Source organism: Xenopus tropicalis, chromosome 1, assembly GCF_000004195.4.
Source record: "Xenopus tropicalis strain Nigerian chromosome 1, UCB_Xtro_10.0, whole genome shotgun sequence".
NCBI lineage: Eukaryota > Metazoa > Chordata > Amphibia > Anura > Pipidae > Xenopus > Xenopus tropicalis.
Window position 1 is genome coordinate 40,362,156 of NC_030677.2, and position 20,786 is coordinate 40,382,941.

Consider the following 20,786-nt stretch of genomic DNA (forward strand, 5'->3'; position numbering starts at 1 on the left):
TATTTTTTTAGTTAGTCATGTGACAGAAAAGACATCACTAAGCAGTTTATAAATATATATAATTTACAGGATATTCATAGCTTTTATGTTCTTGCTGGCACAAGTCAGAACTCCGAGCATAGATCAAACTTATACAGTAGTGGTTATTGTTTTTAAGTACTAGGAAAAGTACAAAGATGTATTTTCCAGTGTCAAATAAGGGACGTTTGAGAGGTACTGCTGGTAATTGGTATCAAGTCTCCATAATTTCTGCGTCATTAATACTTGATAAAACCCCCTAATAATAAGAGCTAGTGATTGTCTCCCATTGCCTTTTCCTAAATATGCCCTTTTTGTTCCAAAATTTGAAATATGGCCCTAGAGTGGACAAATCTCAAGTTTAGAACCCTACCCAAAAATACTACAAATTTAAAATTACTTTTGGTTAATTTAACCCATTCTCTTCTACTGAGTTAACCTTTTTTGTCCATGAATTAAAAAAAAATTGGCCTGTTTACATAGAGAGAACACTCTGAACAGAAAACCCTAAAAACTAAAGATAACTGTTGGCATACTTCATCCATTACATTCTCCTAAATAAGCCCTTTTTTTGTCTCTGTGAAAAATATTGCCTTATATCCACATAAAACACTGGACCAGTCTACCTTTGGTGCCCCAGAACTTTCTACTTAGGAACTGCTAGTGAACCTGCCCACATCTACCTTAGCACCACAGTAAATGAAGAGACAAAATGTCTTGTTGTCAGTTTCACCCACTGTCTATATTATTCCTTGTTCTGGGGGCTCCAAGCAGAAAATATAAATGACTTTTGATCAAATAATGGCACCTGAGGGTCTTTTATTTTTTTTTTTTTACGTAGTGAGCTGAGGAAAAAAATGAGCCGCTTGCGCAACACCGAGGTACTGAGGCACTGCCTCACTTCCCCCGCCCCTAGGCGGCGCGTCACTGCGCTCAGACACGTGTAGTAGTGACGCCATACTCTCGCGAGATGAGGCGTGTGACGTGGGGCTTAGCTGAGGGGCTGTGAGGCTTAGCTGTCCGGCAGGAGCAGAGGAGCTGGGGAACAGCGGCACTGCGGGGCGTTTAAGCAGCGATCCGGGACTGCGGCCTGTATTTAAGAAGTTTAGGACTGTCCCACGAAAAAAACGGTACAGTTGGGCTGTATGGATTCACTACATGGCTCTGCTGCTGACTATTAACGCCTTTCCCCAGGGCAGCGAATGTGTACCCCCCCCCCACCTTCTATCATCTCTTTCCTTGCACCAGGTTGGCCAATTCTAATAGTTTATTCGCTTTGAGCCCTGGAGTCACAAAAGGCTGGGGTCACACTGACTTGTCTGCAATGAAATGTGCATTCAGACTCAATGTGCAGCAGGGAACCTGCCATTATTAGTGTAACTGAGCGGCCCATTGTGGCTGGCTATGCAGTGTCTTATATATTATTCACCAAGAAAGGCCACTGCCATAGCCGCCTGGTGCTTGTTTGGAAAGTCAGTGCCCAGCTTGGCCAGTTGAAATTCTCAGGTATGGCAGCTCCTGCGCTATATATATATACTAGTGTCTATGAGGAAATAGATGGAAGATGGAATTACACTTACAATAGGGTTTAATCCTTGTAGCTATGGTTATAACAGGCAAGGATTTCAACATGCACTTGGCAGATGTAAATAGAATTTAAAGGCCACCTATTGGGGAGTATGGTTTCTCCCACTGGGGGTGTGGCCTAATAGAGCACACACTGTGGTTGGGGGAGCAGAATGCCCCTTGCCAATGCTATGTTACCCACACCTGGATGGAACCCCTCTGTGGGAGGCTATTCTGGAACATGAGCATGCAAGTTCAGCTCAGTGTGTCAGATGGCAGAGAGGCTTCCATAACTGGCCTTTAGTAAATCTGCCCATAATCTATGAATGTCCTTAAACTGATGTCGCTGTCAATATTCAGTGCCTTTGTGAGGCCAGCGCTCTTATGTTTCTGTAGCCCAAGAGGTAGTGATGGTTATAAGGGGAGCAGCACAGTATATAATCAGTTCCATACCTGGGTCAGGCTGCTAGGGCAGTTTTAGGCGATTATCAGTAGGTTGTTTTTATTTAAACAGGTTTTGTCAGTAATCTTAGTAACCAGCAAGTTAGAGGTCAGATTGGAGACACAAAACACATTCTACAGCAAGTTATTTTCCCATTTAATCGAACATTGCTTTATCCTAGCTAAATAATCATTTTCTTTACAAGATGTTCTTCTCCTTTAAAGGAGAAGGAAAGGAACAATCACTGGGGGGATATGTTAGGCTCCCCCAGTGATTGTAATGTCTTACCTGATACCCCAGGCCAGTGCTCCTGTTAGGAGAAAACTGCAGCAGCCTGGGGTATATGTGAGTGAGCGATCCTCTTGAACGCCGACGCATGCGCAGTTGAGCTTTTTTGTTAGTCAGCTTCTCACTCTAATTCGTATGCACAAGGATCGACGAAGGAACGCTCGCCCGCATACACCCCGGCCAGTGCGGTTTTCTCCTAACAGGAGCTTTGGCCTTGCTTAATTCCAAGCAATTTTTCAATGTGCATGACCAGATTTGCAGTAAAGTTAATTTATATTAAAGACTGTCCTTCTATTCTCTGCATTGCTGGTCTTGACTACAGATACCATTGTTTTCTGCAGTAGATGGCTCCCCATTAGCCAAACCTTCAGTTCCCACAATGACTTGTCTGTGATTGACATATCAGCAAAGGAGGCAAGTCACAAGACATTGTAAGACATGGAGTCTTGGCTTCTTCTTTATTGTTTCCATGATAAATGGACAGATTTCTTCTGTAGCAATTTCATTTACAAGTGACTTTAAAATCCTTGAAAATGTGTAATGCAATAACAATTACCAATTTGTGTTGCTTTCCTGCCATGCTTGCCTATTTTGCCCATCTCTGGTTTCATAGATTAAAGCTGGACTGCCCTCCAATTTTTATGTTTTGCTTCTCTCAAGTGTTATTGTATGGGCTTGTAATCTGTTATTTCTCTAAACTAAACAGAAAATGCATACTGAGATTCCAGCCGTCCTCTCCAGCAACACTGAGCTCTCCTCCACAGCAAACCTCGGATTTATCCATGCATTCGTGGCTGCAATATCTGTCATTATTGTGTCAGAGCTCGGGGACAAGACCTTCTTTATAGCAGCCATAATGGCAATGCGGTATAATCGCCTCACTGTTCTGGCTGGAGCCATGCTTGCCCTGGGACTGATGACATGCTTATCAGGTGAGCAGGCCAATTGCTTTATTTTTCTCGGAGCAATATCTAGCAATGGTTACTATACAAAAAAAGTGTGTGTAATATGTATAATACCTGTAGATCCAGTTTACATCCAAATAGGGAACAGCATCTTCTCGGGGGCATCCTTTTCTAATCCACTTAATTAAAATATTCCCTGCCTATGGCAAGTACTGGCGCTTCAAGGTGGGAATGGCATGGGCACGCTGCATCCCTGAGCAATACCCCCATGGTGAAGTGTTTATCATAGGGAACATTGCTGTTTTTCATCATGAAACCAAAAGTTAGGCACCTCTACTGGTTGTATTTACTTTCCTGATACCCTGGGATGGTGCTTCTTTTAGCAGAAAACTGGCCCAGTGCGGGTACTCCTCACAAGCACCACAGAGTGATCCTTCTCCTGCTTTTCCTTTCTTAAGCTGGCCATACACACCGATATTATCATTCGACCAGTGGTCGCAGAAAAGATTGAAATTGTAACTTGTATGGCCACCTTTAGTGTGGAAGTACATGTACAGTAACGTGAAAAGCCGAACTTTAACAAAAATGTTGTCTGTTTACTTTACTGCACAAGCGTAACCCCCTGGGTAGCAAAGAACGACCAAGTGAAAGAAGATCACTCTGTGGTGCTCGCTGGAAGTACCCCAGGCTGGGCAGTTTTCTGCTAACCAGAGCACCAGCATCAGCTAAGTAAATGCAATCACTTGGGGTGCCTAACATTTGGCACCCCCAGTGATTTCACCTATCCTTTTTTAATGCTCCTATAAAAGCAGTGAGGTGCAGACTAGATTATACAAGTTAGAGCAAGGGTATTTGTAATATGCTATATCATCTTCAGCTGATACAGAGCAAGCAGTATGGGAGTTTTCACATATTATTATGTGTAAGTAAGAAGTACTGTGCCATATATTTCATTATTATTTCGTTAATTGGCTCTATATTTTTAATTGTGTTGTGAAAAAAAAACTCCACTTAAGTATCTTCTTTTTATAAATGGCTCAGATGCATCAGGTGTCAGCAACTGCCCTGGCTGTGCTTTAAACACCAGTATAGCTTTAGCCTATAGGGTATGTCATGAAAGTTTACATTTTAGAATTCCTTCTGTTTTACATACAAATGAGGAGAGAGCCTGCTTATGTGAATACATTGCTAAGTGACTTTTATTTAGAATTCCGTTTCGCCAAGCACTTACATGTTGACTTTGGTCCTTCAGTTTTGTTTGGGTATGCAACCACCGTTATTCCCAGAGTCTATACGTATTATGTGTCAACTGCGCTGTTTGCAATATTTGGGCTCCGAATGCTTCGAGAGGGATTAAAAATGAGTCCTGATGAAGGTCAGGAAGAGCTGGAAGAAGTTCAAGCAGAAATCAAGAGAAAAGATGAAGAAGTAAGTTGTAGATTGTAGGTGCTCAACTGTTAAAAAAAAAAAAGGGGGGGGGTACCACATTGGTATCACAGTAGTATATTTAGTTGACCTAGCTAGTGTATGCATCTGATTGTACACAAGCTTTATGCAAATCAAACCATGTTCTCACTATAAATCAAGTCCTGCTCATAGCGCTGTGACCCACACCACAAAAGCACCTCTCTAACTTCTAAAACAAATTTGACTCGTTTCTAGCAAGTTTGGGGGTTGACTATTTTACTTTGCGTAGTTCTGCTTTATTATTACGTGTACATCTGCGTTTGGCATGGTACTAAAGCACCAACTCTCCTCAGGACTTTAACCATCATTTTTTTTCCCATTCAAGTTTAATAAAGGTAAATCAGTGTTTGTAATGGCATGCCACTAAATATCAACTCTGTGCCACCAGCCCTACAAGTTGTAAAATACCAGATTACAACTTAGAAATAAAAGCTGGATATATGATACAGGAGCAAAACATGAACATGAACACAGGACTGAAAACCAATATAAAAGCATAGCTGTCTGATATGATATTCTATCGATATATGATATCCCTCTTAAGAAATGAAGTAACACTAAATGAGTATATTGCTGCATAAAAAGTCAGTTCCACTTAAAGGGGTAGTTCACCATAAAGTTAAGAGTCATTCTTAGCAACTTTTCAACCGTTTTTTGTTTTTTTTTAATTAGTTGCCTTTTTCTTCTGCCTTGTTCTCCTTTTAAATGGTGGTCACTAAAGCAAAAAGACTGCTCTGTGAGGCTACAGTGTTATTATTATTATTGTGACCCCCATCTGCTTTCAGCCATAAAATTATTGCCCTATTAGGCTACAGTTTTATTGTTACTTTTTATTACTTATCTTTCTATTCAGGCCCTTTCCTGTTCATATTCCAATCTCTTACTCACACCACTGCTTGGTTGCTAGGGTAACAGAACCTAGCAACCAGATAACTGCTGAAATTCTAAACTGGAGAGCTGCTGAACAAATAGCAAGATAATTTAAAAAACATGCATAATAAAAAATGAAGACCAATTTGCAAATTGTCTCAAAAAGCACACTCTATATCATACTAAAACTTAACGTTAATGTCAACAACCCCTTTAAGATTATTCAAGAGCAGTGGTCATGCTGCAATAAACTGCTTAGTGGAGCATCTCCATCCACTAACCAGGCTCCAGTCTATTTAAAGGCAAAGTGCATGTCTCTCCAGTATGACTTTACTATATCAGTTTATCTACAACTATCCCACCCCATCCGCTGTAATATTGCATGTGGCACGCTAATTCATTTTATTCCTTTTGTTCTTTAGCTTCAAAGATCAAAACTGCTAAATGGGACTGGGGATGTGGAAACTGGTGTTGGGCCGTCTGTGCCCAAGAAGAGATGGATGCAGTTCATCTCCCCAATTTTTGTACAAGCTTTTACTCTGACGTTCTTGGCCGAGTGGGGAGATCGCTCTCAACTCACAACCATCGTTCTTGCAGCCAGAGAGGTGAGTGCACAAACGTTCCACAAAATGTCTGAGAATCTGCTTATTATCATTTGGGTTAGTATTGTAGTAGGCAGACTCTGTGGCTCCGTGTGTCAGATAGGATCCTGAAGATTTGGCAAGTTGCTAAAAATGCCTTTGTACCATCAGTTAGTAAATGGTTTGGGCCCACTGGAGGAATTGAATGAGTTATATATTGTCTCCTTGCTGAAAGGAGCTGATGTAGAAAACTGGCCGCAGGAAACCAGAGGGGTAATGAGCTACTTTTTTAATGCCTCCTTGTTTCATTTTCTCTATAGGATCCTTTTGGTGTTGCTGTGGGGGGTACAATTGGCCATTGCTTGTGCACTGGTTTAGCGGTTATTGGAGGAAGAATGATAGCACAGAAAATTTCTGTTAGGACTGGTAAGTGAAGCTTTCATTAGTTTTACAGCTGTGAGATATATATATATATATATATGTATATATATATATATATATGTATATGTGTTTGTATTACCTGCCATTTGTACAGTAAACGTAAATGCTTGTTTATGTTTTGGATATCCCTGGATATGAGTGACTGTTACAGCTGTATAACACTATATATATATATATATATATATATATATATATATATATATATATATATATATAATGTGTATAGCACTAAAGAAAGCCTGACTAAATTTTATTTGAAAGTAAGTGACCCCTTTAATCCATCTAGTGCCATAGATCTTAAATTTCACAGCATTAATATGCAGGGACCTCAGTGCCAATGCCATAGTACTATGTTTTCTGTGTTCCAGCAAACCGAGTTTGCGCTTAACCCTAGTGCCCCTGACACAAAGGGTTAAAGCTACTAAAAACGGACACAAAATGAGGCAAAAATTAACTTAATTATGTTTAATTAGGACACTCTGGGAACTGGCACTGCTATATTTCAGCACTACTGGTTTTCATGTAATAGACCCTGAACAAATAAATTACACTTTAGCAATCTCCTGACTGTAATTTTGTGCAAATGCTTTGTATAATGCTTTGTGTTCTAAACTTGTTGTACTTTGCTTTTCAGTGACCATCATCGGGGGCATTGTGTTCTTGGCGTTTGCTTTCTCTGCGCTATTTATTAGTCCAGATTCTGGATTCTAATGAGATCCCTTGCCAAACGTCACACTGTGAATGGATGCTCCCTTTTGTACTGTACTGCTGTATATAATGTACAAATTGTAGCTAGAATGATAGCCACTGTACAGAACTGCTCAATCTCAGAGACTATTTTTGGAGTCTGTATGTAACCATCTTCCTTCGGTGGAGGATATTTTCTTTTCTTTGGACCGGCAGATTTTAGTGATTCAGAGAGCCTCCTCCCTGATAGATTATGTACTATTCTCATGTTGCAATTGGTCACTAGACAATCTTTAGTAAGCTGTCAGTATTGGGTAGAATGAGTAAGGAAGTTTAACGTCCATACTTTTTTTTTTCCCCATAATGTTTTTAGTTACTTTGGTACTGTGATAAAATAAGACCTTAAATCCTTTCTGAGTTTGAAAACATAAAGCAGAATTCTCTCTGTTGTATGTGCTTATCTTTAAACATGACTGCAATATGGAGATAGGCAACCTGCACCCCCATGCTGCCTTGGTCAGCTGAGGACTGTTGGGGAAATGCTGGAGCTGCTTGGTCAGTAAACGGTTAAGGATACTTGGTTGGACGTTCCAGAACTCTATGTTTTTTTTCTTTTTAGAAAAATGACTGGAAATAGTTTTTTGTTTCGCAGCATCAATTAATCATAAAGGATTATTGTGTAGCTTCTCCCTAAATACTATATGGGTTACACTATTTTATCATATGTGGGTGGTCACTGGCAGAATGTATCAACACTAAACAGATTTACACCTGGGCATTAACTTGTGCCACCCAATAACAATGCCTGTATTGTTCCACCTGCAGCTGGCTGGAGATAAAGCTAATCGCTGATTGGTTGCTGTGTGTTACTGCCATAGGTACAGATTAGCCCAGAGTATTATAGGACTATGTAGACCAATTCACTGTTATTGTGCCTTTACTAACATATTATGTTCCAATCACATGCACTGTTCCGTGACCGTAAACAGTTTCGTTCCCTTAGTATTCCAGAAAAGTATTCAGCTTTCTTAATTGTATTCAGGGGAAAAGGCTTGTTTTATTGCGTTGTTTCTGGCTCGCTTATCCCAGGCATTTATTGCTTCATGAAGTGCAATCTCATGGCTTATAGTAGGAAAAAAGTGGCCTGAAATGTATTTGTATAAAAAGTTTGTTTTTGCTGTATTGTTCCTTGTTTTATTTTGCACCAATCTTGCACTTAGGGACTGTCCTTTGTGTTTGCGCTACTTGAATGCCTTCGGTGTAGCTCCTAATGAACGAGATCGCTTCTTTTTTCTGAAAAACAAAACCGCACAGCACATCCTTAGAGGGGAGCAGGGAGAGGATAAGGGCAGCCCCATGAAGGACTGCGGTTTTCCTTCTTTATAAAGTCTCTTGATGGTCCATTATTGCTCTATTCCACAGATAATACACTTTATTTGGATTACGTCATGTATTGTGAGGTGACTGATGCTCCTAGCTAGACTGATCATTAGTTCCCAGAATTTTCTGAAGTGGTTAGTTACCCATTAATCAGTGAAACTACATTTATAAGCATGAAGAAAAATGATTTATTAGTATACATAGGCTACCTCTGAGCTGGGAGTTAAATGCTGAGAGAAGACACGATAATGTGGCAGTAGGTAAATAGTAGGTAATTGGTTGGCAGAGGTGACCTGCCTGGGTGAGCGTAGCAACAAGGACACATCCAATAACAGCGCAAGTAGTCGTCATGGGGCTACTGACCCCTCCCCCAGTCCTTTCCACCTCCTATGGCTCATGTAAGGGGAGCAGGTGTTGCACAATGTCACATTGGGGTGACTTTACTGATTAAATCCTGCCCAGGGGGGCGATAGACTTTATCTTTAGCCCCATCATTATCCTTCTGTTCACAGTGTTTTTAAAAACAGATTTTTAGTGTATGGATGTAGCTGGAATAGCTTTAATATCAGTAAAGAAATGGTTACAAAGTTAGTGCCAGGTCTAGTAACCTTTAACAACCAATCAGATGTCAGAGGTGACCAGTAAATGCTTTCTCCTGATTGGCTACTAAGGGTTACTAGACTTAAAATGTTTACATTGCCCCCAAGGTGTTGCAATAATACAGTTATGGAATGAATAATGATTTATAGTGCGCAATTCCAAAGGCTCTGGTAACTGAAGGAAGGAAAATGAGGAGGAAATGCTGTAAATTATTAAACTATTTTTAAGTGAGCTACTGCGTATTTGTCATTTGTAAGATACATGTAGTATTGTCAGTTGCATGAAAGTGTAAATGTCATATAACCAAAAGAGAACTAAAGCTCAACTAAAGGAATAGGCGTAGAAATGCAGCACATTGTGTTTGTGCTTCTGTACCAGCCCAAGGCGACCACTGCCCTTTAGCAGGGAAGATCTGTGCCCCCAAAGATGCCCCAGTAGCCCCCCATCTTCTTTTCTGCTGATTCCCTGCACCTGCTCTGTGCTGCTGGCACTTACCTGAGCTTAGGGGCCCACTCACAATATACTGTATATATAGAATATAAATGGCACATGATAAGACTGGTTAGTAATTAATTCAGATTCTTATTACATGGCAGTTCTAAAACCAGTGCAATTAGGATCAAAATTAATAATCAGCCCTGTAGCATCAGCTTATATAACAGATGGACCTCATTTCCTGCTGGATAATATGTGACGGCCCCTAAGCTCAGCTTCCCATTAGTTGCCCCGAGCCCACTGAGCATGTTCACTGTCCTGGGCAGTTTTAACAGAATCCAAGATGGGGAGCTCCTGTAGCAACAGTAAAGACCTATATCATTACTACTAAAGAGATGCGGAAAGTTTAAGCCAGTGCAGTCAGTTTAGTATATAAAATATGGCATTTCTACCAATATTTGTCTTAAGAGTTTAGTTTTCTTTTAACACATAGGAATGTGATGGGGACTTTGTTACTGATGCAAAATAAGGGCCTACATGGCTTCCTGGGCTGATATGATGAACTTACACACTGGCTGATACAGGTAGGTTCCCTGCTAGTCACACGTTCTATTCAGACTGGATTGAATCATACAGCAGGGCCACGCTCTCAGGCAATGGCTGGGTGTTGGTACATATGCATTTACAAAGCACATGTGCATGAGGTCTTAAATGACATGTAAATAATACATTTTCCAAACATGTATATATGTTGGGCACATCTACCCTCACCACATCATTAGTACTGCATACACCCCCTGTTTGTCAGCACCATCACATGTTCCCAAAACGTGTACTGTAAAGTTCATGCAATGAAGCATGCAGGCTTACAAAGGCAGAACTTACTTTGATAAAAAGTTCTGCTTGGATTGAACACTGTAATGGTTAAGTTGAGCTCAGGAGAGGAGATTAGTAGAAAAACATGTTTTGCCAGCAGTGTGCACAGCTAGAGCTGAGTTTCCATAGAAACCAACAGTACCATCTCTTCATTGGCTGCTAGACTGGAGCAGAACAACTGAGCATGCTCAGTAAGCCAAGAGCCAAGGCAAATTCATATGGGAGAGGGCTGAGTGGGTGAGAGGAGGAGAAGGAATCCTAAGTGATGCTGCAGCCTTACTATTAACCTTTTAACAACCAGACTGGCAGGTATTTAAAGAGGCTTTTACATGTCCTTTAATCCTGGATGATTTAATTACCCAGATAATGGACTGGAGCAGTGGAACGGACAGCAGAGTTAAAGCAATTTTTTGCTTTTGATCCTTTGAAATTTCCTATCCCAGACTGGATAAGGCCAAACAGATATGAGGTGCTGTAGAACAACAACAAAGGAGAAGATGTTGCACATACAGCTTTAATGGGCTTCATTAACTATGCAAAATTAGCCATAAAATGAATTGCATTGTTAGAAACTACAGTATGTGACAGAATAAGTAAATGAAACTTACCATTAGCACATCGGGGGAGGGAGAGCGCCCTCCAGGGATTGGGTCTGGGCCCACCAGGTTTTTTGGCAAAATAATTTCAAGTTATTTAGTTCTGAAAAAGCTCAGAAAATAAGGAAAAATCATAGTTATAACCTTGAGGTCCTTTTCCTTAAATGGCTTACAGATCTCTCAAAGATCCTCATCTGATAGACCCAGGGCAGCTATTTAGCCTCAGAGCTGTCACACGTGGCGCTTCTCTGCCTATATATACATATACGTATAGCAGTCGGGCGTATTTCTAAATTACCCATGATTTGCTCTCCCACAAACCCCCACAGCATTATGTCAACCCAAGCTTTCTCATGTGCATTGTGTCATGTACAATAACACCAAGCCATTTCTAGCAATGTATCAATGAGCACATCATGTTTATTTGCTGTGCCTTCATTCCTCATATTAATATGGAGGAGATGGAGTTGTTTAATGAACCATTTATATAGCCCAGCCAGTGGCTTCTGTACAGAAATGTACAAAAACACTCAATCAAGGTTCTTGTAAATCATTTACATTGCCCTAATATATCCTATTATAGGAGACTTTTCCCAGCACCATATGCTCCTTCTGATTTAATCACAGTTGCATAGTTACATAGTGTTGAAAAAAGACCTGTGTCCATCAAGTTCAACCCATCCAAGTAAACCCAGCACACCTAACCCACACCTACCAATCTATACACTCACATACATAAACTATAAATACAACCACTAGTACTAACTGTAGATATTAGTATCACAATAGCCTTGGATATTCTGATTGATCAAGAACTCATCCAGGCCCCTCTTAAAGGCATTAACAGAATCTGCCATTACCACATCACTAGGAAGGGCATTCCATAACCTCACTGCCCCCACCGTGAAAAACCACCTACGCTGCTTCAAATGGAAACTCCTTTCCTCTAATCTAAAGGGGTGACCTCTGGTGCGTTGATTTTAGTATAGTATAGTATAGTACTGCTAATCCAATATTGTATACTAATGGGCATCTGTTATGGAACAGTAAGATGGCTGCAACAGTTGCAGGAAGAACTCTATCTGTAGTCGAGTGTGGGCCTCTTACTCTAGAGCGCTGGAAAGAAGAGCAATAACATTTTTTGGGGAAGGGTTAGCATGCCCTTTAATCGGGCAAATAGAAGGTTAACACTGGTTCCTATCTCATAATTCTCTGCCATGCTGGGAATTAAGAAAGGAGAAGAAACCACACAAGAGACATGCTGGAATAAAATATGATTGGTTATGTTATTCACTCCCCCTTTAATGGCAACATACCAACTTCAGTACAATGATACAAATCCATTGTTGTTTGAGTAGGAATGAATCCCTCACTGCTGGTTTGTGCATGTAGCCCCAGAGGTGTTTTGCAAAGAGATCTATACATAATAATCAATGTAAAAAAAGGTGCAAAGTTTGCTCAATTCTAGTAACCCATAGCAACCCACTGAATGGTACCTGTAGCTTTAGGATCTTATGTTGAATTCCAGCCAGTGTACCTGCTAAGAGCCTGTATATTCTGTGTCGGCACAGGTTTCCTTTGGGTGCCCTGGTTCCCTCCCACACCCCAGAAACATACAGGCAGGTTAACTGGCTCCTGATAAACTTGCCCATAATGTGTAAATGTCATTGGGACCTTAGAGTGTAAGCTCCAGTGGGGCAGGGGCTCCAGTGACCAATGTACAGTGCTGTGAAATATGCTGGGGCTATATAATAAAGATTTTATTTGAATACAGAAAAAGAGTAACTTCATATATTCTTATTTGTGCCCTCAATACACTCAGCTCAGGGTGTCCTGGGCCCAACTGAAAAACTCTTTGCAGGAGTTACACGCACTAAGGCTGATGGAACACATGGTGCTTTGTCACCCACAGGAAATTATGTTCCGGGGGGGCATCAAAGCACCAAATGGGAATTGCTATGGAAAAAAAATTTTTTGAATCATGTAAAAATTTGCATTTATTGATTTAAATGTTTAAACCTTGTGATTCTGATTCAGTATTTTCAGGTGCTTTGGTGCCCACTGGGAGTGCAATTTCCTGCGGCTGAATAAACATCTTCCGTGCCAACACCCTAAAGCGCTGGGCAACTGTATGTGACCATTGTTTGCTTACAGATCATGTGTGTTTTTGCTGTATCTTAAATTTAGACATGCAAATTAGGGTTCAGATTCGGTAGAACATTCAGCCAAACCCAAAAATGCTGGATCTGGTGCATGGGTCCATCTAGAACAGGGATCCCCAACCTTTTTTCTCACATGGTGAGCCCTGCACTAACTAACTGCTGATGTCCAAACCCAGATTGGTAACTGCCTCCTGGCTATCTCCTCCTGGATGAACCGACGCCAGCTCAAACTTAACCTAGCTAAAACAGAGCTCATGGTCTTCCCGCCCAAACCTGGCCCTCCTCCTCCTTTCACCATTACTATTGATGGCATGACCATCAACCCTGTAAATTCTGCACGCTGCCTTGGGGTTATCTTTGACCAGTCCCTCTCCTTCTCTAACCATATTAATAACACTGCCAAAACCTGCCGCTTTTTCCTCCGCAATATTGCCAAAATACGCCCCTTTCTTTCACAAGCAACAGCTAAAACACTAATCTATGGTTTTGAACCTCAATAAGTTTCTGACTGCACAGCGAGTTTGGGAGCTGCTAGCGAGTTTTGCATGTAATCTAAAGTGTTGCATGTAAATTTAAGTGTATAGCAGGCGTTTAAAACAAAAAAGGCGTTTGGGGTTTACTGTGCATGCTGGGAGTGCTGGTTGAAAGGAGAAAGTAAGTGCAATTAACTAACTGCTGTGTGACTTGTAAGTGCTACCTGGCTGATTGAGCATACTAATTAAGGGGGTGGAGTAAATCTGGTAAATTCTCAACAGACATTTGGCTGTTTGGTTTGAACCTCAATAAGTTTCTGACTGCACAGCGAGTTTGGGAGCTGCTAGCGAGTTTTGCATGTAATCTAAAGTGTTGCATGTAAATTTAAGTGTATAGCAGGCGTTTAAAACAAAAAAGGCGTTTGGGGTTTACTGTGCATGCTGGGAGTGCTGGTTGAAAGGAGAAAGTAAGTGCAATTAACTAACTGCTGTGTGACTTGTAAGTGCTACCTGGCTGATTGAGCATACTAATTAAGGGGGTGGAGTAAATCTGGTAAATTCTCAACAGACATTTGGCTGTTTGGTTTGAACCTCAATAAGTTTCTGACTGCACAGCGAGTTTGGGAGCTGCTAGCGAGTTTTGCATGTAATCTAAAGTGTTGCATGTAAATTTAAGTGTATAGCAGGCGTTTAAAACAAAAAAGGCGTTTGGGGTTTACTGTGCATGCTGGGAGTGCTGGTTGAAAGGAGAAAGTAAGTGCAATTAACTAACTGCTGTGTGACTTGTAAGTGCTACCTGGCTGATTGAGCATACTAATTAAGGGGGTGGAGTAAATCTGGTAAATTCTCAACAGACATTTGGCTGTTTGGTTTGAACCTCAATAAGTTTCTGACTGCACAGCGAGTTTGGGAGCTGCTAGCGAGTTTTGCATGTAATCTAAAGTGTTGCATGTAAATTTAAGTGTATAGCAGGCGTTTAAAACAAAAAAGGCGTTTGAAACTTAAAAGGCACTATACAAGGGATTGCACTCGGGAGACTGTAAGTACCCAGTTGCAATATGAGTTGCAGTATGATTGCTGGTGTTACTCAGTGTGCATCTTGTCGCATGTATGTGGTCCTGGAGCAGCAGTTCCATGCAGCATTTACTTGTGAGAGATGCAGGTGGGTTTTCCTCTTGGAATCTGAGGTGCAGAATCTAAGGGGGGAACTGGCAGCACTGAGGGCAGCTGCAAACATGGGGGAGAACAGGAGGCTCACTGAGCAACCACTGGCAGGGGCCGGTGTAGTGGGGGGGGGAGAAGGGACAGTGGAGGTTAATGAGGGAGACAAATTTGTAACAGTTAAGAGGGGCAGTAGGGGACACAAGGGTAGGGGGGCTGGTTCAAAGCTTGTACAAACCAACAGATTTGCCGCGTTAGGTGAAGATGCTGGGGAAGGCAGCTCTGAGCTGGCGTGTATGGAGCAGGCTGACTCTCAGAGCACCCTGGGAGCCGGCACCTCTAATACAGGTGGGGGGAGTAGTGCTAGGAAGGGAAGGCAGGTTATAGTTGTAGGGGATTCAATTATTAGAAAGGTGGATAGGGTAATTTGTCGCAAAGACCCTACATGCCGAACTGTGTGTTGCTTGCCTGGTGCTAGGGTTCGGCATGTGGTGGAACGAGTGGACAGATTGTTGGGAGGGGCTGGGGAAGACCCGGCGGTCTTGGTACACATAGGTACCAATGACAAAGTTAGAGGAGGGGGGGAAGTCCTCAAGAACGATTTTAAAAAGCTAGGTGCGAAGTTGAGGGCGAGGACTTCCAAGGTAATTTTCTCAGAGATATTACCTGTGCCACGAGCAACATTAAGAAGGCAGCGGGAGCTCAGGGAGATTAATGCGTGGCTGAGAGATTGGTGCAGGGAGGAGGGCTTTGGGTTTCTCCAGAACTGGGCTGATTTCTCAATCGGCTACAGGCTCTTTGCCAGGGATGGGCTGCACCTCAATGATGATGGGGCAGCTGCTTTGGGGGAAAAGATGGCTAGAGGGTTGGAGGAGATTTTAAACTAGGAGTGGGGGGGGAGGGTGCAGCGGGAAATTCTGTGGTAGACAGGATAGATGAGGTAGTGGGCATAGTAAGGAAAATTGGGGGAGGAGACTTGCTTCGGGATACTGATAATGGCAGGGAGGCCCATAAGTTGTTTACACATCATTCTCACGCCGGAACCAGTATTAAATGTATGTTTACCAATGCAAGGAGTCTGACTGGTAAAATGGGAGAGCTGGAGGTACTGGCGTTGGAGCGGAAATATGATGTGATTGGTGTTGCTGAAACTTGGTTGAATGAGTCTCATGACTGGGCTGTTAATATTGGGGGGTATACATTGTTTCGGAGGGACAGGGGCAATAGAAAAGGAGGAGGAGTGTGTCTGTTCATTAAGCACGACTTAAAAGCAAATATTAAGGAGGAAGTGATGGGGGTAACAGAGGGAGCTGAATCCTTATGGGTTGAGCTTCTCACAGATAGTAAAGAATCTACCAAGCTAATTGTAGGGGTATGCTATAGACCCCCTAATGTAAGCGAAGAGGAGGAGGCCCAGCTCCTGTTGCAAATAGAAAAGGCTGCTAGTTTGGGGCAAGTGATAATAATGGGGGATTTTAATTACCCTGATATTGACTGGGGCAATAGTACTGCCAGGACAGTAAATGGGAACAAGTTTATAAACTTGCTGCACGACAACTTTATGTCACAGGTTGTTGAGGAGCCAACCAGGAACAATGCTATACTAGATCTAGTGATCTCTAATGACCCAGAACGTATAGCAAATGTGCAAGTGGTTGAACCCCTGGGTAATAGTGACCATAATGTTATTTCATTTGATGTTTGGTGCAGGAAACAAATTTACACGGGGGCAACAAAGACACTGAATTTTAGGAAGGCAAATTTTAGCTCCTTAAGGGCAGCGCTTCAGGGCATAGATTGGGGCATTATGTTTTCTGATAAAAATACAGAGCAGAAATGGTTGTCATTTAAAATGATATTAAATCATTACTGTTCTCAATTCATTCCATTAATAAGAAAAAGTAGAAGTGTTAAGAATCACCCCATGTGGCTTAACTCTGAGGTAAAGAAGTTAATAGGGAAAAAAAGGAAAGCTTTTAAGAAATATAAGTCAGAGGGGACAGTAGCTGCGTTTAATGAATATAAACACTATAACAAGTGTTGTAAAACAGCAATCCGGAAGGCAAAGATAGAAAATGAGGAGCGCATCGCGGCCGAGGCCAAGACTAACCCCAAAAAGTTTTTTAAGTATATTAATAGTAAAAAGATGCAGGTTGAGGGTGTGGCCCCATTGAGTTATAATAACAATATGGTTACAGCGGATACAGAAAAGGCAGATGTGCTTAACCAGTTCTTTTCTTCTGTGTATACAGTAGAGGAGCCAGTGGGCCAAGTCTCACCCAATAGCTTCACTGTTGCCTCAGCTCCAACTACACAGTGGTTGGCACAGGATATGGTGCTTAAAGGGTTACACACGATAAATGTAAACAAGGCACCTGGGCCAGATGGAATACACCCTCGGGTACTGAGAGAGCTAGGGGCAGAATTGCAGTGGCCCTTGTTTCTGATATTCTCAGACTCTCTTTCATCAGGTATGGTACCTAGGGATTGGAAGAAGGCGAATGTCACTCCCATATTTAAAAAGGGAATAAGATCTCAGCCTGGCAATTATAGGCCTGTAAGTTTGACATCCGTGGTGGGCAAGTTATTTGAAGGCTTGTTAAGGGATCACATTCAAAATTATGTAGTGGAGAATGGCATTATGAGCAGTAATCAGCATGGCTTTATGAAGGACAGGTCATGTCAGACCAATTTAATTGCTTTTTATGATGAGGTAAGTAAGAAGCTGGACAGTGGGGATGCAGTAGATATAATCTATTTGGATTTTGCCAAAGCATTTGATACCGTTCCCCACAAACGACTGCTTTCTAAGCTAAGGTCTATTGGTCTTAGTGAAGTCGTTTGCACATGGATAGAAAACTGGCTACAGGATCGGGTACAGAGGGTGGTTGTTAATGGCACATTCTCTACTTGGAGTAAGGTTCTCAGTGGGGTCCCTCAGGGTTCTGTACTGGGTCCACTTTTGTTTAATTTGTTCATAAATGACTTAGAGGAGGGTATTATGAGTAATGTATCAGTGTTTGCAGATGACACAAAACTCTGCAGACCAGTCAATTCTATCCAGGATGTGACATCCCTGCAGCAGGATCTTGACCAACTGGCAATCTGGGCAGCTAAGTGGCAGATGAGATTTAATGTGGATAAATGTAAGGTCATGCACCTGGGATGTAAAAATATGCAAGCCCCGTATAACCTTAATGGGACTGCACTAGGCAAATCCATAATGGAGAAGGATCTTGGAGTCCTTGTAGATAATAAACTTGGCTGTAGCAAGCAATGCCAGGCAGCAGCTGCAAGGGCAAACAAGGTTCTGAGCTGTATTAAAAGGGGTATAGATTCACGGGAGGAGGGGGTTATTCTTCCCCTTTACAGAGCACTGGTAAGGCCCCATCTAGAATATGCTGTTCAGTTTTGGTCTCCAGTGCTCAAACGGGACATTATTGAGCTAGAGAGGGTCCAGAGAAGGGCAACTAAGCTGGTAAAGGGTATGGAAAGTCTCAGTTATGAAGAAAGACTGGCCAAGTTGGGTCTGTTTACACTGGAGAAGAGGCGCTTAAGAGGTGACATGATAACTATGTATAAATATATAAGGGGATCATATAATAACCTCTCTAATGTTTTATTTACCAGTAGGTCCTTCCAACGGACACGAGGGCACCCACTCCGTTTAGAAGAAGGGAGGTTCCATTTAAATATTCGGAAAGGATTTTTTACAGTGAGAGCTGTGAAGTTGTGGAATTCCCTCCCCGAATCAGTCGTACTGGCTGATACATTATATAGCTTTAAGAAGGGGCTGGATGGATTCTTAGCAAGTGAGGGAATACACGGTTATGGGAGATAGCTCTCAGTACAAGTGAGGGAATACAGGGTTATGGGAGATAGCTCTCAGTACAAGTGAGGGAATACAGGGTTATGGGAGATAGCTCTCAGTACAAGTGAGGGAATACACGGTTATGGGAGATAGCTCTTAGTACAAGTTGATACAGGGACTGGTCCGATTGCCATCTTGGAGTCAGGAAGGAATTTTTTCCCCTCTGAGGCAAATTAGAGAGGCTTCAGATGGGGTTTTTTGCCTTCCTCTGGATCAACTTGTAGTTAGGCAGGTTAGGTATAGGCATTATGGTTGAACTTGATGGACGTATGTCTTTTTTCAACCCAACTTACTATGTTACTATGTTACTATGCCCTTATCCTTTCCCGCTTAGATTACTGCAATCTCCTACTAACCGGCCTCCCAGACTCCCACCTCTCTCCCCTGCAATCAATCTTAAACTCTGCTGCCAGGATCCTCCTGCTCTCTCCTAAGAGGGATCCTGTTCAGCCTCAATTAAGCTCATTAGCATGGCTGCCTGTCAAGCAAAGGATAGCTTACAAAATCCTTCTGCTGACATTCAAAGCCCTTCACTCCTCTGCTCCTCACTACATTTCTTCACTGGTCTCCCTACATGTTCCTGGTCGTCTCCTCCGCTCCTCTCAGAGCCTCCGTCTCTTTACACCATCCACACCCACTGCGCTCTCTCGTCTTAAACCTTTCTATCTCGCTGCTCCTTACCTCTGGAACTCTATCCCTGAATCCCTCCGTAGGGAACACTCACTAACTCTCTTTAAGAAAAAACTCAGCTGTTACCTTCTGGAGCACTAAAACATTATTTTGCCCAGTCCTGCGCTTAAGGGCAAATGCCCATACCTGATGCACTCTTACCTTCCAATTTGTGCCTGTATGTTACCCAACCACTCAGATTGTAAGCTCTACGGGGCAGGGACCTCCCTCCTACTGTGTCTCATACCACATGGCACTTTATATATATATGTATACCTATATGTATTTATTGTATTTATTTATTATATCACTTGTCCTCCCTGTGTGTAATTTTGTTTTCTGTAAGACTGTACAACGCTGTGTACCCTTGTGGCGCTTTATAAATAAAGTTATACATACATACATACATTCAAGTGGGAAAAGGGTTGGGTAGCAACACAAGCATACAAAAGTTCAAAATAAGGGTGCCAAATAAGGGCTGTGATTGGCTATCAGGTAGCCCTATATGGCCTGGCAGCCTACAGGAGGCTCCGTTTGGCAGTACAACCAATACAACCAATACAACCAAAACTTGCCTCCAACCCAGGAATTCAAAATTGGGCACCTACTTTGAGGCCACTGGGAGCAAAATGTTACTCCTGAGCCACTGAGTGGGGATCACTGATCTAGAACATACTAAAAATGAATACAAAGACCAACATTTCTTTTTCAGGGAAAACACCATTTTGCCAAAACAGACCTAGAAGGCGTTTCTGCAATTTATACCCAACTGGATAGCTGTGGCAGAATGTAAGCGAGTGCGGATATTAAACTGAAAAGGCTTTTCGTGCTGCTCAGCAAAGTTCCAGTTAATTAAAAGAAGATTATGTAAGGAATCTAGGAATCATTCGGAAAGGCCATTGTAGAGGGCAAGTCTTGCTTGTTGTGTGCACAAGTGATTGACGTTACACTATAGGCCACATTTATTAATGGTCCAGGCAACTTTCACCCACAAGCAGTGTCATACGAGTCAAGTGCTCACTATCCTGAATGTCGATCATGGGAATCACATGACTCGTCCCATAGCCGGAGATTGCTCAGAAGAGGTTTGTGTATCATTCCTTGGAGTGAGATGAACCCATTCAATATGGGGTCTATTATCCAGAATGCTTGAGACTGGGGGATTCCAGATAAGGTGCCTTTCAGCCACCAATATGAATTCATGCAGCTTAGTAACCATCAGGTTCTATTTCATTATTATGTAGGCAATTAAATCCATCCAGCTGCAAAACAGTTCTTTTCTTTCTGCATCATTTCTG

General features: G+C 42.0%; 1 protein-coding gene across 1 annotated transcript; it reads left to right on the plus strand.

Annotated features, from left to right (window-relative positions):
• The first annotated feature begins 1,075 nt into the window (after positions 1–1,075).
• Positions 1,076–8,360, plus strand: tmem165 (transmembrane protein 165). The gene is given in 6 exon segments (NM_001017260.2): positions 1,076–1,148; positions 3,021–3,246; positions 4,472–4,647; positions 5,979–6,161; positions 6,458–6,563; positions 7,213–8,360. Coding segments are annotated over 5 exon segments (765 nt in total). The 5' UTR covers positions 1,076–1,148; positions 3,021–3,023; the 3' UTR covers positions 7,290–8,360.
• Positions 8,361–20,786: the final 12,426 nt, after the last annotated feature.